Source organism: Hemicordylus capensis, chromosome 2 (assembly GCF_027244095.1).
Source record: "Hemicordylus capensis ecotype Gifberg chromosome 2, rHemCap1.1.pri, whole genome shotgun sequence".
Lineage (NCBI taxonomy): Eukaryota > Metazoa > Chordata > Lepidosauria > Squamata > Cordylidae > Hemicordylus > Hemicordylus capensis.
The window spans coordinates 363,776,100-363,797,676 of NC_069658.1; the positions used below are offsets into that span (position 1 = coordinate 363,776,100).

Consider the following 21,577-nt stretch of genomic DNA (forward strand, 5'->3'; position numbering starts at 1 on the left):
CAAATCATGTGTGTATACTGCAAGGGTAGACTAATACGGTTGGAAGTCAGCACAAGACGGTTGAAAATGTGGCTGCTATAAGGAGAGGACACCATGAAGAAGGACCCTTTGTCCTGGATTTCAGATAATCAATCTAGCATGCTTCTGTCATGGAATCTAAAGAATGGGACGCATCTGACAAATGCTTCTAAGTATCTACACTGTTGGTGCTAAATAATGAAAGGACAATAGAACGGGTAGAGTGGGGCGTGCAGCTCTCCCGCTCTACCAAACAGTGTCACTCTTTAGCTGTTTCTAGAAGACTGTGGAATCATACCCAGTTCCAACTGGACAAAGCAATTTTGAAGAATTAATAGTTTATTACCAACACAACAATACAGAGGGAGCTCTCAGAATGAAACAAAATATATATTTAAGAACAATCTGTTTTGTTCAGAGCATCAAAGCTGTTGATTGGGATGCATTAAATTTAAATGAGCAGAATTCTGGGATCAAATTCCCTTACACCCAAGCCAAGTTCACATATAAATACAAGACGCCAGCACTGCTGACCTGAAGCCACAATTGACAATTGTACACATGCAGTGCCTTCCTTTATCAGATTATTCACAACAGTGGTTACCCCCCAAAAGAAAAAACATTTTTTTAAAAAACTCATTTAAATCCAATGTAAAAATGTCATCTCTTTGTCCCAACAAACAAATATAAGCTGGTTTTATTTAGATTAGGAAAATGTTATTTGAAAGAAAATAAGCAGCATTTTCTTGCCTTAGAAGGAAGTTGGGGGGAGACTTTCTGGAAACATTGGCACAAGGTAAATATTGCACCTTTGTGAAGTTACAGCACCTCTGACAGCAGACTGGTACAGAAAGAAGTATCCAGTATTTGCATAAGTTCTCGATAAGCAACCATGGTTTGATTTTGCAGCCAAACATACAATTAATCAGCTGAGTGAATGGCTGATGTATAAAGGATCTGGAGTAGTAGCATGCGCACGCTCACACACACTGCAAATTATTGATAAAGGATATAAAATAACATACGGCTAGAAAAGAAACTGCTGTCAGAACATTTGGCTTTTTTCTTAAAGAATTCCCTAGAGCACAACAATTTGTTCCAGTTTCTCTCACACACACTGTTCTGTATCTCAACAAAGATTTAACAGCAGTAGTGAGAAGCGACAGTGCTCTCTAGATGCAATTTCTAGACTTTTACACACTCTAGAATCCAGAACCTGTTAAGCAGACATTTTAGTCAGACAGAATTTTGATTCCGACATTTAATATATCCTCATTCAATACAGAACAAGGCTGCATTCACAGCCAGTAGCCCCAAGTTTGCTAGACCTCTGTTTCCATTCCAGCAAGCTGACAAATTTCTGCTGTCAAAGTTATTGGCTACTTTATTATAGGCCAGTACATCAGGAAAGGAAAACAAATCAGGACTAACAAATCAGCACACAGAGGGCAATCAGCTATTTATGCAGAGCTCTTGAGTGCAATTGTGTAATAGGAGTGCAACAGGCCTTGAGTGCAATAAAAAGATACTGGACCATGTTGCCACCTAAATGCATAGTGGTTTGAAATAGAATAAACTATGCAGACCATTTGCTTGCATTTATATCTGAATGAATTATAAAATCAAAAAAATTACTAAATGCGGTTATCTAACATTGTGCGAATTGTACTGTGAAAAGCAACAAGACACAAACAGCTTTAAGTTTATAGAAAAACGCAAACTGGCCAAAATGAATAAAGCCTTATAACTTCTGCAATATATTTTTAATCACCAAATAGGGGAAAATATACCTCCTTGGTTAAAAATGCCCTTTGTAGAATCTCAAAGTCTAAGAAATGTTGAAGATCTTTAGTATTTCAGACATGTAATCATCTGTTTCCCTATATGTGGCTCTTCTTACATGGACTCTTTTGGATCCTTCCATACTCAGAGCAACCACAAAGTCATACACAAAGCAGTTCTCAGGCAGATGCTGCTTTATGCCAAAAACATGTTTTCTAATCACAGCAAACAATATAGTTTAAGAGCAGAGTTAAACCCACAAAAACTAGCATTTGCTATTAACCAAACATCACACGAGATGGCACAAAACAAAGCAACTTAACCCTAGGCCAGCTGCAATATTGTGCATTTGGGGTTTTCTTTCTATTTAATTTATTAGTATAGCAAACATCAGCTCCTTGCCACAACCTGAGCACAGACCTTCCCCTAAACCAATAGCCCTGGGGAAAGAAAAGGAGCTAGGGGAGAGAAAGTTCCCTGTTAATCATCACAGGGAAAGAACAATTACAACACAACTGAAGAGGAGGCAATCCGTATCCAAAGAGCCTAAAGTGAAGGGCACAGAAAGGCAATTCTGTTTTAGCAGAACATCATATGGAAAACAAGTTAAGTAGAGAGGGTGTGTAATGCACTTGTCCCTTTCAAATGTTGAGCCCTCAGCAAGAGAACAGACCTTGGCAATCTGAGACCATAAAAAACTACTGGCAGTCATCAGTTGGCTGACTGCACCTTTACACACATACCCATCTCTTCAGAGTCCAAGCTAATTTCAGGATCTTAACTGCATAGATGTTTGTCAGGCATATTCATTCAAAACCATTTGTTGGGAGTAGAAATGCTAATCCACACATCCTCAAGTCAGGCAGCAATTTCCATTGCTCTTAAGCACATTTAGGCCTTCACAGCTTGTGATATTCACTCTGGGTAGGAATGTACTGCCTCATTTGCCAGGAAAGAGCTCTGGGCTTGGGGACTGGAAGATTTTACTTCCATGTTTTAGGTCCCGATATCTCTACCCTACATTTGAGAAAGGGCAGAAATTGTGTCACAAGTCACCAGAAGTGCTGGGTCATTTCAAAACAAGCTGAGGAACAAATATTCACAAGGGGAGGCCTAGATGGGAAAAGAGTCCTTCGCTCCGTTAAGAGATGGAGGCTTCAATCAGGCAGGAAATCTTTCATTCTGTTTTTGAAAGGCGCTCAGGTGAACCTCTTGTGCCTTGAGGTAGCCAAAAGTCCAACCATTAGACAAAGCCACACTGTTAGCTGACACCACTGAACTGTCATGCCTGGCTTTAGCACACAGGAGAGCTGGTTAGGAAAAGTAACAGGCGGCAGGCTTAACGGCAGCATTTAGAAGTAACAGAACTTCTCTTAGGTTGCTAATATTGATCACTTTAATAGGTGGTAAGAGAGACCACCAGTCAGACCCGTCGCCAGGGAATGGGTTCAGCAAACAGCATGAACTCTGAACACGACATACTATTAGCTCTCCTGCTTGAAGCTCAACTGCAGCTCTCCTCGTGCAGTTAGTCAGCACCAGCCAGTGCCACTGAGAAGTGGAATCTGCCTTCTCTCCAGGAAAGCCCGATGAGAGGGGCAGACCTCAGGCCACATTTGTTGCCTCACACACAACTGAACAGGAGACATGGAACTGAGCAGAAGCTGGCACAGGAGGAAAGGGATTCCTGGCATGACTTTTGACAACTTTTCCCCAGTGGATAAAGGCAGAATTTCTAGCTAGCCTTGCCCATTACTCCAAAGGCTAGGAAGCCTCCGCAGAGCTGAATGGCACAAATTTGGCAGGTTTGTTGGGTGAGGCTGGAGACTGGCCATCAGTCTCATCACTGAGTTTAAAGAACATCTCCTGTTCTCGCTTCTTCTGGTTCAGCTCATCTTCCAATGCCTGAAATACAAAGGGAGCAAAGTTACATGAAATGCTTCTGCTATAACCACTTGGCTTTGCTCAGACAACGAGCTGTTAAAACCAATATGAAGTGGGGGTGTGGGGAGGGAGAGAAAAGCAAAAGTAAATATAATCCAAATTTTCATGCAAAAATTCAGATATATTCTTGCGCTACTTAACTTGGCAACTTTATCTGGACTGCAACATTAAATTCTGAAATGCTGCCAAATTTCAAAATTTGTGTGACCTTTATTAAAACTTGAGTAGTTACCTTTTTTCGTGGCCTGAGCTTATCTCGCCAATCCTTCAGGTTGAGATTATAGGTTTCATCCAAAACCTTCAGCTTCTGCGTCTCATGTTCGACCAAGAGATGACATTTCTCATTCTATATAGATTTAAAAGAGCAAAGATGTATGAGAAAGCTTTGGCAAGACACAGTGGGGGTCACACCAATCCATCATCCCTGCTAACTTGACTGAAAACCCACATGGGCATCCAGGACCAGGAAAGAACCCGATAGAGACCTATTTCTCAAATACAGTGAAGACCCCTGTTCGAGACAAGGTGTGCATAAGCCAAATTCCAAGCCATGGAGCATGGCACTTGAACTAGGAAGACCTGCATTCAGATTCTGCTCAGCTGTGAGGTTCATAGCTTCGAGGAATTCAGTTTCAGATGAACATACCTCAAAGTTGTTGTTAGAATAACATCAGACACCCCTCCAAGTACACCACTTGGAGCTTTTTGGAGGGAATGTAGAATACAAATATCATAACTTGGCTTTTAAAAAAGACTTTGCATTGGGTTGAAGCTGCTTCTGTTGTGGTGGATTTCTTGCTTTGTAAGCCATAGCTGTCCCAAGTGTTCTGACTTTAAAAAATTTTTTTGCTGCTTTTAGGCAATTTGCTTATTTTAGGTATTGTATCTCTTTGTATTTCAATATTTTAAAAAGGATTGATGTTGTTAGCCATCCTAGTACTATTAACAGCAACCATTCTGGGTTCATTATTAGCAAAGAAGGCATCACATCAACACAAGAACAAATCCACCAACTTAAAAAAAATGAGATTATTTTCCAGGTCTACGTAAGCTTTTTCATGACACATGATCCTTCGCATGGATGAAGGCCTCTATTTAGGACAAGCAAGTGGCCTGGCATGCTCCTCCTTCAGACAGAGCTGGACCAGGCTATGAAGTTACCTGCAACTGCTGGAGTTCATTCATGTTGCTCTCACACTGGGCGCTCATATCCTTCATCTGCATCTCATGTTTCTGCTGCTGTTGCTGTCGCTCAGCTTTCTGCCTCTTTTCTTCCTGTTGTGCAAACTGTAACAGAAGGAAGCACCCGACATCATAAATAGATAGTCAGAGGAACTTAAAAACAGCTTCATATAGTTTTAATATGGCAGGAGCTAGAAAATGGCACAGAGAAACCACAGAAAACAAGTTTACTTTCACCAGCATGGAAAACAAATTTCCTTTCAGCAGAAGCTGCTTTTACTTGGCACTAGGAATAGGCCCTCAAAGGGATGTATCCCTTTGATATCTGCTTGTCTGAACATCTCTGACTTGTCAACAGGATTCAATTTCACTGTAGGCTGCATTAGTTGCCCTACAGGAGACCAAGCTATGACCTTCCCATTCTTTAACAAAAACACAGAAGGTGTTTTAGGGAGGATGCTTGGGCCTCCCACTATGAAGGCTCCTGGCAGTACCAACTTGCATGTTATTTAGCATTAGAGTCTAAGGGTCATTAAACAAGACCAAAAAATCAGGCAACAGCCTAAGTCTTGTGGCTTTTGCCAATGCAGGATATAGCAGAGGTAACCCTCTGAGTACATTTTATAATTCTGCTTTCCATCAACAGGTCTTTCTTCCAGGGATCACATTCAATGCAATGTAAGTTCCACAGTCCAACCCCTTCAGCAAGGTAGCTGCCTCTCTCAGCAAGACTCACCTGTTTTATCTTCTCTCTCTGCTCGGAGGCACTTCCACTGGAGCTGATATGGAGACTCTTCTTGTACATGGCCATGCGGGTCTTCCCTTCAGTCCTCTGGATTTTGGGAAGACGGGCTTTCTCTTGCTGCTGTCGAATCTTCAATTGCTCTATCATGCGCTGGTTATACCGCTGCATTTGCTCACGCTCCTAGAACGGCAACAATGACAAAGAAGAGGAGACAAGTCAATTAAACAGATGCTACAAGTTACTCTAAAAGAGTACTCTGACCATTTGCCAAGGATGCTATTCAAAAGACCTGGGATGAGGAGGAAAGAGAGATTTGGAGTGGCAGAGAAAGTCATAAAACGTTCATGGATGCAATCTGACCTATGAGATTCGCCGAGGCTTACTCCAGGGGTACAATCACAGGAAAAGCAGTGACTAGGGACCAATTCAAACATAACAGACACCATAAAAAGGTTGCCAAACACCACTTTCGCATGAAGGCAGTGTCACACTGAGGCCATAATTTTTAAACTACTTACCACACAGATCAACCCATTCATGTGGAGATCATCCATAGCAGTGCCAGTGGCCATGAGGGACGTGTGGTGAGTTTGGAAACTGTCAAATGGTATGTCTGTGTAATTTCCACAAGGGCAAAATGCTAGACGCAGAACTGTTGGGCCTAATGTTATAATATTCTCCTCTGAAACCTGGTGTCAACACTGCAACAGGAAATCAGGCCTGCTCAACTTTGGCTCCCCTCGCTGTTTTTGGACTACAGCTCCCATAATCCTAGCCACAGTGGTCAATAGCCAGGGATTTGGGGTTGTAGACACAACATCTGCAGGAGGGCCAAAGTTGAGCAGCCTTGCAACATAAAATTTAGCTTCCAAATTTCCTCCTTAAGCAGTATTGAGCATGTTTGCTAATCAAAAATGTTGAGTTACTAAACTTAGAAAAGTCTTACAGACAACTTTTCATTATTACTGACATGTTGGATGTTTTCTGGAGAGGGTTGAGCTTGTTCAATGGCCTGTGTATAAACTGCTCCTAGTAATGTAAAGTATACACACACAAAACAGACACTATAACAGGGATTGGTAACATGGGGTAGATCCAAGGGGTCTGTCGTAAATTAAATATATAATTAAGGTAGCTCCCAACACACATCATTTTATACTCAATACAGTACATCCTTTTCCCCGCTTAAGTTAATGATACCCTCACTGTTGACAAGGGACACCAAAGTGTAAACCAGCTCTCCTGTTCCCAGATTTCCTCAGCAATACTCATGACAAGTGCCCAAAGCTACCTCTCAGTAATTTGCTTCTTTGCTGCCAATGCTGGAATCCCTCTGGAGTCTCATGGGTCTTTTGCAGCTGCTTCTTCAGCCTTCTCCCCTCTCCCAAGGCCTTTCCCTCCACCCTTTTACCAACCTAGTTTCCGCCTTCTATTTTTATGCAAATTCTTTACTACACTGATTTCAATTTGCTTCCTGGTGAACCAGAATTAAGTTCTTGAAAATAACTAATCTGTGTCTCTGACTTTTTACTGGAGCCTTATGAAAATATGTTATACCAATAGGGTTGGCATCTATGGGTAATACTTGAGGACCTGGGAAGTCCACAGGTGCAAAAGAATCCTGCACTAAAAAAAGCAGCAGCAAAGCAACCTAAAAATCCTTCATGGTATTCAAGATGCAGATCTAAAGGGGGTTACGAATATCATTCAGACCTTCCTTGCCTTATGTGTCTTACCTACTGCAAAGCCATCTTTTTAACAGATTCCATCATGCCTCTAAACATCTATTTAAAATGCTGAAGTCATGCTTTTCTGGCTTCTCACTTGAACAAAGGCCATTTTTACTTTGGTCATTCTCAAAGAATGGCCTCTGAAATCTTGTCCTCTTTCCGCCTCATATTAAGTCTAAAGAGAAGTATTTCAAAACTGACAGATATCAATATGTTACTGACTGGTGCTGCTTCCTTGTTTCCTTGCAGTGCTTCATCCCACAGTCTATTCTTGCATAGTAGTCCAGAGGGGACTACTATGTCTGTCCGCACAATGCTCATCACAGTTGGCTCTCACTTGGGCTCTTATGAACTACTAGTGTAGTTTCAAGACATCAGCCTCTCATCCCAGGCACCACGCCAAGTATTAATGCAAGGAGCAGGCAGGTCATTGTGTGTAGATCCGCTAAAGCCAGTTTCTTTTGCAGTGACTCCATGCCCTGCCTGTTAGTAGAAAGCATCAGAGGCAGAAACATGAAAGTTCAGCTACCTTCTCATGTTTACGGACCAGCTCGTGTCTCTGGAGGAAATACTGATCTTTTAGTTGCTGTTTAATAAGCTGGTGTTTTTCCTGCAGGTGGTGCTCTTCTAGATCCCAGATTGTAGCTTCCTTTTCTGAAAAAAACAAGAAAAAGGCATAATGGCATATAGTTGCAAACACTCCACAAGAAAAGACAAAGAGGCAAAACATTTCAGCCTCTTGGGACTACTTCATTCTGCAGGGGATAAAAGGTCTATTGGTAAATTTTTCTGTACACACACACACAAACAAAATGCAACAGAAGACCCTCAGAGGTGAGCTGACCAACTAACCTATATATTTAGGTCATTCATGGCTCTACAACTGATGGCTGTGACCCACAACAGGGTCACTCCCCGATTTAAAATCGGTCCTGCCAGAGCAGACTTGGCCATTTCCTTTTTTGAAATATTTCTTCGGGGGCGGGGAGAGTTGAGATTGGGGAGAAAGAGTGTGAGAGAAGGATAAGGAAGAGAAAGCCCATCCAAGGGAACAAGGAAAAGATGCATATAAATGGTGAAAAATTAAGCAAGCTAGGGTTAAAGGGATGATTAAGATCACCACATGGATGAATTATGTCCTTAGACTCAATTCTTCAGGCTCAGAACTTAGGCCCCATCTCACTTTCCTTCATCCCCTTTCACACATGGGACTCTTAGGGAGGAAAAACTCCAGCATGGTTTTGGGCAGGAGGTATGAGAAGCAAAAGGAGAACCAGGAAGTTGCAGACAGGAGACTGAAGAACACTTCATTACAAACTCCATATTTGGGTTGGGGACATGGTGTGCTTTTTATTACTGCTTTTTACTTGGCATCATACACACTTATAACTACACTAGTGCTATTGTGATGGGAATGCCCGTTTCAGATGAAAGTTGATTGTTCCACATTTTCTTTGTTCATTTCCCTTCAGTCATCCCCACCTTCTTGCCTTAAAAAGAAAAAACAACCCCCCTCACCTCTCATGAGATACTGTTTCTTGTCGAGGCACTCACGCTCCTTGTCACAGATCTCCTTTCGATTTTGGATTGTGATATTTTTCATGGCTTGCTCCAAATCCTCAGCCTGCTTGGCTATAAATTCTTGTTCCTGGAAGACGACAAGAATATTCTTCTTAGTGTACATAAAGTAGTATATACTATTTTATAAGCATGCCAACAACAGAGTGGCAGGGAAGCAAAACTGTCAGGTGGGTCTTTCCACTGTGGGCCAATTATCTCCAGAGCTTACCATGACTTGCTTCTTGTGTGCAAATTCCTCCATCTTCACTTTCATGGCCCCTTTGCGCTGTAGTCGTGGGAGCTTTTCAACACCACTCTTAACCTAAAGAAAAGAAGCTTTACTTTCAGACTAAGTATACCCTCACTCCGTATGATTTCTTGACATTGTTAGGTGGAGGAGACCTCTCATGTTGGTGGTATCACCTAATGAGTTGAAGGGCTATTCAGAGTTTCAGTTGTTCAATTTTATACTGAGCTTATTCTATTATACCTATCACTACCCCTATATTTATTTTTATTCTTCTGTTCTTGCTTGTCTTTTTTTCTTCTACTATACCAAACACTCTTCTTTCCATTTCCCTTTAAAGCCCTAAATGGCTTGGGACCGAGTTACCTGCGAGAGCACCTTGTCCCTTATGTCCTGACTCAGACCTTAAGATCTTATTTGGAAGATCCTGCTCCAAGTGCCCCTGCCAAACGAGGTGAGGCAGGTGGCTACTAGGGATAGGGCCTTTTCAGTGGTCGTACCCTGTTTATGAAACAGCCTCCCCAAGGAGGTTCACCTGGCACCATCACTTTGTTCTTTTAGATGCCAGGTAAAGACTTTTCTGTTCACTAGGGCTTTTAAAAATAGATTTTAAATTGTTTTGCATTGTATTTTTTGGTGTGTTTTTATTGGATGTTTTAATGTTGTGTTGTAAGCCGTCTAGAGAACAATTTATTATGGGGTGGCGAACAAAATTGTTTTATTTTATTTATTTATTTATTCCCTCTCTATGTCTCTCACTTATACCAACTACTTCCCCCCACCCTTCTGTATTATGCCTCCTTCCTCTTTCATACAGCCTTTCCTTTCTAAAATTTAACAAGGGCATATCTGTGTGCCCAGCTGAAAGTGGAAGCAGAAGGATGTGGCTCAGTTTGTGACTTGAGGGCTGTTCCATACATTACCAAGAAGCGGGCAGGATGTGGAAGCAGCAACTAATAAGCTTCTCTTGGCTGCTTTTGGGCAACATGAAATGATCTTAAATCTTTGGAATAGCAGCGGTTGTATGCTGGCTTATCACTTCATGCTAACTTTTATGTGCAGTGACTGTTAAAGAAAACTGCAAGGCACTATGATGTTATAGGGATATTAGGAGCCCAAGCCCACCACTATTGTGTCAGATTGCTACCACCTCTTCAAACTCTTTCCTCCGTTCATTCCTGTGCCCTGCTCTTTCCCTCTTCCCTACTCTGTCACCTCTTTCCTAGGCCCTCTGCCTGTGCTTCCTCAAAAATGTCCCCTCATCCCTACCCCTTCAGGCCCCTTCTCCACCACGGGCTTCTGTTTCTCAGTTCACTGCCCGCTCTGCTCCCTTTCTTCTGCAGTCCTAAATTTGGCCTCCCTGTTCTTAACCTCCCTCCCGCTGCACACAATAGCCAACATCCTGACTCATGAAGCATGTGCATAGGGAGGGGACTGTGGGGACACACCAGGAGCCCTCACAAAACACCCCCCGTTTCCCTCTGCCAGTGTGGTGCTGTACAAGAGCCCTTGGAGTCTGGAGTGCTCCCTCATGTTACAGAAGGGCTATGCAAGACCAGAAACACATCACTGACCCAACTTGTTTCCAGTCTTACAGAGCCCCTTCAGAGCATGAGGAATGCCTCATACTTTCAGGACTCTGGATTCATAAGAGTTCTTGCACAACAGTGCCTGCACTGGGGGAACTACATAAAAACTCCTGGTATATCCCCTCTGTATTACGGATGCTTTGGTAGGATGTTAGCTACTGTCTGCAACATACCGGGTATTCAGCCAATAGCAGCAGAAGGGCCAAAAGGTTTAAGATAGGACAATACCTTGAATTAATCCTAGAATTTCATTTTACAAGACCTTGACCCATCCACAGCCTTTACCTCCTTCTTCTTCTGCTTCAGCTGCTCCTGAAATTTAACAAGATCTCGTTCCTGCTCAGCACGGATACGCTTTGCCTCTTCACGACGGCGCAGTGAGTGATCTTGCTCCATCTTCTCAATTTGCTGCTTCTGCTGACGTTCCAGGTTTTCTAGTTCGGTGTCATAGAATTTCTTCTTCGTCTAAAGGAGACCAAACGGACATTCAAACTCTTCCCACTCAAGATGAATGGTGTTAGGGGACAGGGGGAGTACTTTTTACCATTCAGGGATAAGTCAAGTTTGAAGAAAACATTTTGGGAACGGCCTAAACTAGTTGTCAAGGCTCTGCAGATCAAGGACCTATTGCCATGGCCTAGTGTAACTCAAGGAGCACAACTCACTCTGGTTAAAGGCCTCTTTTTCCTTTCCACGTTACAGTGCTTGTGTAGCCATTTACACTTCCCTCCAGAATGATCCACACCTCCAGACAGTTGTTTCCCCCAGGGGACTATAACTTATAGGAGAACTAAAACATGGAGGAGTTTTTTGACTACCCTGTAGCTTCATGAAATATAATATGGTCAGTTAACAGAACTTAAGTACATCGTGTGGGTTACAGCTTTAATACTGCAGCAGGTGGAGCCGCTTTCATAGTGAACTCTGCTTAAAAGGAATGGTGATTGTCATTTGAGATTATCTTAATTGCAAGAATACTCTAAGCAAGACATGCTTAGGTGCCTTGTGTATTTGCGGGGGGCGGGGGGGCATGTGTAACAAGGCAATTACTCTTTGTGGTCTTCTAAGAGGTGGCCAACTGCTGAATCTACTGCCTTGGATCCCTGAATGGCAACTCTGTAATCTTTGCACATTGTCCTTCTCCTTTGTTGTACTTGAACAATATGCTGTTGGGTAGAGGTGGGAGGGTGCATCCAACTTTAGTAGTTCATAACTGAAACCTGCAACAATCACAACATACTGTAGAGTAGAACTCTGACCCTCCCCAAAAGACACACCACCACAGATAGGCAGAAATGCAACTGGTGATGCTTGGATGGCAAAGCCTTTAGATTGTTAAGTATATGAGGAGATCGATAGCAAGAGCGTTGCATTAGCTTCCATATGAAATGGAGCTGCAACACAAGAGGAGATCACTAATAGGTTCTGGCCTGAGCTCAAGGCAGTGAACCAGTGCCCAGAGCTTACCATTTACAATGGAAGAAAATATAATTTTCTTACCAAAACCAACACACAAAATGAAGGGTATACTGAAGATTGTGAAAATCCCATGGGACCAATATCTTCTTGTTTCCACAGCAACCGCAAGAGAAAGGGCATGCCCGCACCTCTTGCTTGTGGGCTTCCCAGAGGCATCTGGTGGGCCACTATGTGAAACAGGATACTGGACTAGACAGGCCTTGAGCCTGATCCAGAAGGGCTGTTATGTTCTTATTTTTTATTGAGTGGTACATACCCCTGCTAACTTGGCAAAGAGGCACCTTTTAATGTGGCGATTCTCTTTATTTAGCAGGGGGAGAGTAACTGGCCCTATTCACCCCCAGCACAGTACCACCAGTGACTGTTGCTGGTGTCTATCTTGTGTTTCTTTTGAGACTGTGAGCCCTTCAGGGACAGGGTTCCATCTTATTTGTTTGTTATATCTTTGTATAAACCGCCCTGAGCCATTTTTGGAAGGGCGGTCTAGAAATCGAATGAATGAATGAATGAATGAATGAATGAATGAATGAATGAATGAATAGGGTGTTTTGCCACCATATAAGAGCCATCTAGTATCCAAGGTTTCTTAGATGCAACCTTTCTCGTGGGGTGAGGCAATAGTGTTTTGGAAGCATTGCCACAAAGAGCAGGCCTTGCACCATGCCAGCAGCAACAGAGTGGAGTTGATGCCAGACAGGACTGGGAGAACCCTTTCCCTGCCATTAAGCTTTTACAACACTTATCCCCACATTATACAGGAGAGGCAGCAATGCTACAAGCACGCTTGTAAGAAAAAGTGAAAGACTTATTCTATAGTAATGTTTAGTATTCTGCTTGGCCTAACTGGAGGAGTACACAGTATATGGTTTGCACTCTCCTTCTGGTAACTCTCTTGAATGAAAAGAGCAGGCGGTGTGTGTGTGTGTGCGTGTATCAATTCAGCTCCTTTGCTCACATACATTCATTTCCTGTTCAAAGCGCTTCAGCATTTGCTCCAGTTGCAGGTGGTGTTTGCTGGTCAGCTGGGCCTGGTTCCGGTGTTCCTCTTTCTGAAGCAGACGCAGCTCACGCAGCTCCTGGCGCCTAGAGGGTTAAAGCAGAGTAGATGATCAGGAACAGAGAACAAGCTCCCTCTGTACCACCAGGGCAAGCAACATCTATAAAGGTAAAAAAGGTGGAACAGGAGTGCAATCCATGCTAATTTAACCACATCAAGCCCAACAGTGTCAGGAATTTTCCTTAGGGAACGGCCAACTCCTTGAGACCCAGCCATGCTTCAGTCCACTGGTCCTTTACAAGCAGGATATTGGGAAGAGGCCATTTCCCTGTCCTCTGCCCTGCACAGTCGCCTCTGGCCTGGAATGATTCACCTTCCTCACACACACTGAATGAACGGAAATCTACTATAATCCCACCATCAACTGTATATGAGCACACCTCAGTGACTGAAGTCAAGAGAGCTCATTCAAGCACAAAGTTTCAAAAAAATAAAATTTAAAAGTCACATTGACAAACTAGGTGTCCTTGGTGTCCTTTGTAAGACTGGTTTAGGTTGAAGACCTAAAGGCACTATTCTGAAAGGCATGTTTTTGTAGCTGTAGGAAGAGAGATAGCTCAACTCCTTGATTCCATTTGCAACACCATCAGAGGTAGAGGCAGGTAGGTAGGCAATGCAGGAGCAGCAGCTTGGGTGCTGCACACAGAGGGGGGATGCTGGCAACATCCCCTCTTTGTGTGGAGCCCTTGCACAGCCTTGCAACCGTTGTATGGGAGGCATATTCATTCATTCAATTTCTATACCACCCTTCCAAAAATGGCTCAGGGCGGTTTATGCAAACAAAAAAATAAGATGGATCCCTGTCCCCAAAGGGCTCACAATCTAAAAAGAAATGCAAGATAGACACCAGCAACCGTCACTGGAGGTACTGTGCTGGGGGTGGAGAGGGCCAGTTACTCTCCCCCTGCTAAATAAAGAGAATCATCACGTTAAAAAGGTGCCTCTTTGCCAAGTTAGCAAGGGTAACCTGCTCACGTGGTGATTCAACCCTTGCAAGGCTCTGCAGGGGTGTAGCACAAGGAGGGTGTAGGCCTTGAGGTGGTTCCAGTGCCCACAAGCAGGAGGAAGGGATAGTTAGTGGCCCTTTTTATCTCTGACCTCAGAGCTCTGGGCTGGGGTTGTAGGTAGTGGGGAGGTTCAAGCGCTCCAGCCCCCATCTCCCTGGGTGCTTGCCTCTTGCATCCTCCTAGGCATTTCTCTGGAGCCAACGAGACACTTTCAAGCCCTCTGGTCACCACCCTACTCATCACTGGCCAGGGCTTTAAATAATCCCCGGCACTCATCAGAGTTCTTGTGAGAGCTCTAGCCCCCAAACACCTGAGGCTTGAACTCCAGTGAGATCAACATGCTTCTAGGGCCCTGTGAGGTCACCATGGCAATTCCGCTCCTCCCCATTACTCTCTTTGGCTGGCGAGAAAGCCAGCTTCTCCATCTCCTCCGCCAGATGGAGAAGCCAGCATTGCGGCACACTGCCTACAATGAGATGGGGATGCGCCTACCATGTCAGGGTTGGGAAGCTGCAGCTGCCTCACATAGGGAGAATGGCCAGCAGCTCCTGCCCCCTCACACAGCACCTTCGCAAGAGTCAGATGAGATGCTCTCGACCCAGTTCTTGCAAGGCTCTGCAAGGGTGCAGCGCACAAAGGGAAAGTTGCCAGCAGCCTCCCTCCATGAGCTACGTCCTTGGCAAAGGCCAGATGAGGAACTTCCAATCCATCCCTTGCAGGCAAATTGAGCCCCGCTTAACTGGAAGTGGATCCAGTTAAGTAGATCCCCTGCTATCCAGTTAAGTAGATCCCCTGCTAACTTGGCAAAGAGGCACCTTTTACCGTGGTGATTCTCTTTATTTAGCAGGGGGAGAGTAACTGGCCCTATCCACCCCCAGCACAGTACTTCTAGCGACTGTTGCTGGTGTGTATCTCATGTTTCTTTTTAGATTGTGAGCCCTTTGGGGACAGGGTTCCATCTTATTTGTTTGTTTGTTATTTCTCTATGTAAACCGCCCTGAGCCATTTTTGAAAGGGTGGTATAGAAATCGAAGAATTATTATTATTATTATTATTATTATTATTATTATTATTATTATTATTATTATTATTATTGGCAGCCACACCAGCCTGTCTCTGCTTCCTGGCCACTTTGTGCCCTTTGCCTATTCAGAAAGCAGAGAGCAGGGAGGTTGAGGCTGTACAAAGTATATTCAGTCACTGCGTGCCACTCCAACTCCCTCATCCTCTGCCTCTTCAACAGGCAGAGGACAGGACGCAGCAGGGAGGAAGCAGACGCAGCGGCAGCTATGATACCACAAGGTGATGTTTGTTTTGGAGGCAGCATGAGGTCTGAGCAGGGTAAGGCAGCTGCTGATGGGGTGGGTCAGTGAAGGCGGCCTATCTGCTATCTCTGCCAATCCACTACTTGAAGCGACTGACCACTTCATTAGCAGAGTGCTTCCGTGTTTGGCACCAACTAGGACTATTCTTTGTGTACCCCCCACATCCCTTCACTATGGCACAAATTCTAATGAGATGCCAATGCTCCTTTACAAGAGTGAATTCAAAGGATTTTTATGGATCCAGTTCACAAGCAATGAGTCTCTTTCATTCTCTGTGAAGGATCCTAGAAGCATAAAGGCTATAAAACTGTAAGGTGGGTCATAAAGCTTTAAGAGAGTCTTGACAGGCTGCATATTAACAGGAGATTGAATGTTTGTAGGATGCCATCTGTTAAATTTTAACAGAACAAACAAACCGGGGCTTTAAAAAGGCACCTGCAATATTCTTCCCACCCTCTCAATTTATTAAGTTTGCAGCACAAAACCTAATGGAAAGAGCAAGCGCGCGCGCACACACACACACACACACACACACACACACACACACACACACACAGAGAGACAGTCTGAATGCAAGATTCAGTCATGACCTTTAAATATCCAAGACATGGCAAATCAGACCCCCAATGACTGCACACATGTTGACCTCTGCTGAATTATCAACAAGTACCACTACCTGCAAAAGCTAAGGAATAGTACAATAGCTGTCACATAAGTCCTATAAATTAGTGGCAGGCACTTAAAGTCTAGAAAGCCACATCCAGCTCACTGACGACTGTTTGCTGGCCCAGCCCTCCTAATTGTTAAAAGGAGGCCTTTAGCCCCACCAAGTCCCAGCTGAGTTCCCCAAGAGAGAAGGGAATCTCCACACCCAGAGGCCAAGACACCTGTATATTTCCTCCTCCAAGGGAAGAGGGGCTTTCATTCTCAGGCAACGATGAGCATGACGACAGCAGAGAGAGAGGGGAAGGGGAAAGGAAACATCACAAATATAAGTATTTGTAACAGTAGCAGCAACTTAGGTCCCCAACCACTGTGGTCCCTCTAGACTGGCCTTCTGCTGTTGCTAGCCATCAATGGAGGAATACTGGACAGATGCCAAGATGCCTGACTGGCTTCAGTCTGAGTTACTCACGACTGAGCACCATTGAACTAAATAAGACAAGTTATGACTAAAAAGTTCCACTGAAATTAATGACTAATTTAGTTTGGATCCTGCCCTGTTACATTAACAGAGGTTGGTCCAATAAAATATACCATCTCATCCATTTACAAATTCTCAAGAAACAGAAAATGCATTTTGGGTTGCATGGGCAGCCAAGTTCAACTGCCTAGGAAGTTGCTTCTCAACAATCTAGGCTGAAGTCTCTCCTCTGAGTCTATGGTTCTTATCTATAAACTGGGATATAAACACTACCTCTTGCCTTTATAAGGGTGTTCTGCTATGGCTATATCACTTGAGAGTGCAAATCCACAGGTCAATTTTACACCAGCTGTATATCAACAAGGAACTAAAATTGTGGGATGTGAATAGCAGTCCACCACAATTTCAGAGGTGATCACTGTTACGGCACTGACTTTAGGTGTGGCACTGATACCAAGTTCTCATGATCCCACACCAGTCTTCATGCTTAACCGTTCAGTGCCATGGTTTTGTCTTACTAGAGCTGTGTTCCTGGGTGATACCAACAAAGTCTACCAATTTGAAGATATTTATACTACTAAGTAGAACCACCTTCAGAAATAGTGAAATACTAGAATTAAAATGGTGCCATCACCATTTCCTTAAAGAGGTTTTGAAGGGCCATTTTATACCAACACACCTGGGTTTGTACACTTGTCAGAGAGGATGGACTGCTATGGCTCCCCTGTTAAGTGTTCCTGCACAATACCTGTTTTCCTACACCTGCTTGCTACATTCACACTTACACTTAAGGTTCACACTTTAACACACCATAGCTCATGAAGGGGCCCTTGTTAAATACACTTCTTACATCTTTGTGGACACAGTTCTCTCTATCCCCTTTCACTGGTGTCCAGAGCAAGCCAGACATATCCAAATTCTCCCAGACAATTCCCCCAGACATATCCAAATTCTCTCAGATTTTCAGCTTGCCTGAGAAATCTCATCTCTTCATCTTTCTTTTCATCCTCATTGATGATTTTTGAGGTAGTGACACTCACTTCCACTCCATCCACGACAAACCTCCTGGTTCGTTTCAGGGTCATCTTTTGCATTTTTGCATCCTGCATATTCAGCAAAAGAAACAGGAAAAGAGGAACTCAAAAACGGGGATTCGGGTGGAATGTCAGCATTTAATTCACACCTGTCATATGGTTGTTTCAAAAGACCACCACTGGGAAGCCGGGCACAGTAGGGAGATGAGAAAAGCGACTTTCCCCCCTAAGGAAACTCATTCTAAGATGTAACCCAGAATGCAACTCTGTTCTCCAGAAGTGTACCTCATTTGCATAATTCTAATTCTATTTCCAACATGTGAGTTTTTGCTAACCTGAAGTAATTTTGCGAATGACAAGGGTGAGTAAAACACAAAGGAAGAACAGACACTGGGGGTGGGAGCAAGATACAGGCAAAGGACAGGGGCTGATAGATGTTAAAGGTCAGTCTCCAGACCTTCATATAGAGTCTAAGATCATGAATGCTAGAACGCCATCCTCCTTCCAACAGAAGTCAGAAAACCATATTCACTTCCAGTTATCAGGTTCTTTGGTGCACAGAATACAAGAGACAGGGCGGACATAATATAACAAGGCAGGCTTGGAGTGTATTCTTCAGCCACATCACAAGTCCGCCTTCCCAATGACAGACGAGCAACCCAGCGAAGCAAACACTGGATGAAGCCTGTCAGTTCTGCCCATCTCCATTTCTTGATGTCACCGTCTCCTGCTCCAGCTAAAGTATCTGGCTGCAGCACACTTTGTAAGCTTGCCCCAGCCGTCACAAGATGGGGTAGGGAGGGAACGGTGGGGGAAGCAAGGCTGGTGGGCTTCCACCAGTATTCATTGCATATACATATATATATATATATACACACACACACAGAGCTCTTTCAGTTCAGTTGTAAAGGCAGGCTTGCAGCAACATGAATGCACTGCAAGTCCTCTTTATGTCTGTCTTCTCCTTGAATGTGTACAATATGAACAGGTCTGAGTATTGCCAACATACATCTCCAGCATGAACTCAAGTATATCCTTGGCCTGGATGGTGAGCTAAGCCTCTGTAGTCAATGCACTGAACCGCATGCTAGCAGCTTTGGTATGGGCAAAGTGAATTTCAGCCCTTAATGTCTCATTGCCCAATCACCAGCCTAAGAAATTAAAGCCACGGCCCCCTGATGAGTTTAAGCTGAATGGTAAATTCAAGCTCTCTGGTGGAGTAACTCCTTGCTGAAGACTGCAGCTAGAGGGGACACTGCCAGAAAAAGCAGTCCTTGCATATAGCAGCATCACATAAAGACAGATCTGTTCCCTGTTTATAGATTAAGGGAGGGCCCTCACTAGACATCCTCCCCTTCATGTTATGAAAGATTCAGTTAGGGAGGAGCCTTATCAGATTGTGAATTTGAGAAAGGTGGCTGAATAATTAAACCTGGTTTCTGCTGTAAATGAATCCTGCGGTTGATCCCAAATCCTTACCTTGAGGGAGAGGGACCCACTGCCTCTGTTCAGGGACAGGTCGACAGACAAGGAGATGCTGAGGTCCATGCTCTCTGAAGCAGAGGTGCTACCAGAATCAGAGTCTCTCTTGAAGCTGCCATTCTCAAGCTCAGAATTCAAACTCCCATTGGGAAGTTTTTCTTCAGTAGATATTTCAAGGAGGCTGTTCTCTAGCTGGCTTCCCACATTCAAATCATCTTTGCTTGCTGGTTTAGTGTCCTTTTTTTGGTGGCTGAGGTCTCCGTTCTCTACTAGCTTCTCTTCAAGGAGTGACAACTGGGGGCTGGTGCCCAACTTCTCTTTGGTACCAGGCAGTTCTCTATAGCACTCTGTCCCAGACAAGTCTGAACTGCTGCTCGTTTCTTTTGGTTTCTCATGGCCATCTACATCATCTGAAAGCTTGCTGCTCTGCCCATTTATGGCTTCTTTGACCTGCTCCAACGGCAACTTGGGTCCATTGGTCACACGTGACAAGTCACTTTCAGGAGACTTCTCTCCTTCCAAACTCAGTTGGCTTGCAACAGAGGAGTTCCTCTTGTGAACATCATGAGGCTGAATAAAGAGGGGGTGGGGAGAGAAAGAGGAAGGTTATGAACTGTAGGTGGTCAGGGAAATGGATTGTTTTCATTAAATTCCGAGGAAAGCACATCATCAAAAAGTGGGATGCTGAGTATATCCATGAAGGAAGGATTCATTTAAAACAAAGTAGGGTCACATTCTCCTCCACAACTCAATATTTGTACTGCAAAAAGAACATTGCAACTTAAGATGAGCTAGATCATTTATCATGGGGCTGGTTTTCTGAGAGCCTTTTTTCCCCACTGGATTCCCTGTCAGCTTCTTAAGCATAGTATGAAGATTTTGCTCCCCTACAGTTTGGGGGTGGGTAGGGATTGTGAATTAAGAGGGCCAACAACTGAGAATAAGAGTAGTAGATGCCCAAATACTTGTCACGCTTGTGTTGGAATTAAATAAAAACATACAGCTATAGCTAGTCCTTCCAAAGGCAGAACACACTGCTTTAGGGATCCAGAGTTCTGCTTTGGGTCAATAGAATCCTGACAGCTCCCTGGCAAGGAACTCCTGGGAGGTCATGTTTTGGCCTGCCTTCAAGAGCATTCGTCAGCTGTCACTAGGGGCAGCTCTCGCAGACTCTGCCACGTTGCCACTGGCCCACCCTTTACTTCCCACACAGTATCCCAATCCCACTCACTCCTTTGCTTTAAGCTTTTTATATACCTCGATTTCTCCTCCCCTCCCCACCATTCATATCAGTGACAAGGCTGTGTATACTGTACTCTGGATGTGGACTTTTTATTTTTCAGCTCAGATTCTGAGTTAATGAAAGTGGAGATCTGTACTCTGTATAAATTATGTACATTACGTACAAGCTCCTTGTCCTTGCCTTCAAAGCTTGCCTAACTCTCTGCTCCCATTCCGTTATACCCCAGATCCCCACTCTCAGCTGTCCAAAGGTCTCTTGCTCCCATCCTGCCCCTTATGCTTGGAAACCCCTCTCCCTCCTCCTCCCAAGAACACCAGCGTCCTTCAAATCCCTTCTTTAAAAAATGCCTTTTCCATGGAACCTTTGGCACCAGCAAATCAGATCCCATTCCCTGCTGTAACAAGCCTTACATATATATTACTGGAACAGTCACATATTCTTCCCTTGCTTACCCCACCTCCATTTCCTTTCCCCTATTGTCTTCCTTGGGTTAAAATCTACCTGGTACAACCTACATGATCCTCAGGGCAGGGATCTGTCCTCTCATACTTTGTAAAGTATGAATTTGTAACTACAACAGTTTTATGCAGTTATATTGAGGAAAAAGAATGGAGGATGCTGAAGCCCCAGTGCTTCACGGGAAGAATTGCTCCATATGTACAGCATTTGTCTCTGCAGACGAATGCTGTAAACGTGGAGAAGTTGTGGGGGAGCACAGGGGTGGAGCTTGCAGGCATGCTCTTGGGAATGCTGTACATGAGGACAGCATCCTAAAATTCCATTATGACGGATCAGGGCTCAAGACAACTAAAAAGTTGACATACATATCTATGGGAGAGAGAAGGTTCATTCAGGCATTATATTTTCTGTGGACATCATACCCTGATACAGCATCCAGAGAAGCTCACCTCAAAGCCCCTCGTGCAGACGTGATTTTAAACTTTCCCCTGTGGACAGTTTGTTTGAAGGGTCAAAAACTACTCAGGTAGTTTTATTGTGAATGCTGGAG

At 44.0% G+C, this 21,577-nt stretch overlaps 1 protein-coding gene across 3 annotated transcripts in view; it reads right to left on the reverse strand.

Annotated features, from left to right (window-relative positions):
• Positions 1 to 339: 339 nt before the first annotated feature.
• The window catches only part of STK10 (serine/threonine kinase 10), a 112,519-nt gene continuing 91,281 nt past the window's right edge, over positions 340 to 21,577 (reverse strand). For all 3 annotated transcript variants that reach the window (XM_053290538.1, XM_053290536.1, XM_053290537.1), the window contains 11 exons: positions 19,323 to 19,895; positions 17,782 to 17,912; positions 13,236 to 13,359; positions 11,083 to 11,262; positions 9,191 to 9,283; positions 8,920 to 9,049; positions 7,931 to 8,055; positions 5,663 to 5,851; positions 4,906 to 5,031; positions 3,977 to 4,090; positions 340 to 3,705 (listed from right to left, as the gene is read on the reverse strand). In XM_053290538.1, coding sequence (XP_053146513.1) covers positions 3,565 to 3,705; positions 3,977 to 4,090; positions 4,906 to 5,031; positions 5,663 to 5,851; positions 7,931 to 8,055; positions 8,920 to 9,049; positions 9,191 to 9,283; positions 11,083 to 11,262; positions 13,236 to 13,359; positions 17,782 to 17,912; positions 19,323 to 19,895 — 1,926 coding nt within the window. In that variant the 3' untranslated portion in view covers positions 340 to 3,564. The remainder of the gene's footprint in view (positions 3,706 to 3,976; positions 4,091 to 4,905; positions 5,032 to 5,662; positions 5,852 to 7,930; positions 8,056 to 8,919; positions 9,050 to 9,190; positions 9,284 to 11,082; positions 11,263 to 13,235; positions 13,360 to 17,781; positions 17,913 to 19,322; positions 19,896 to 21,577) is intronic.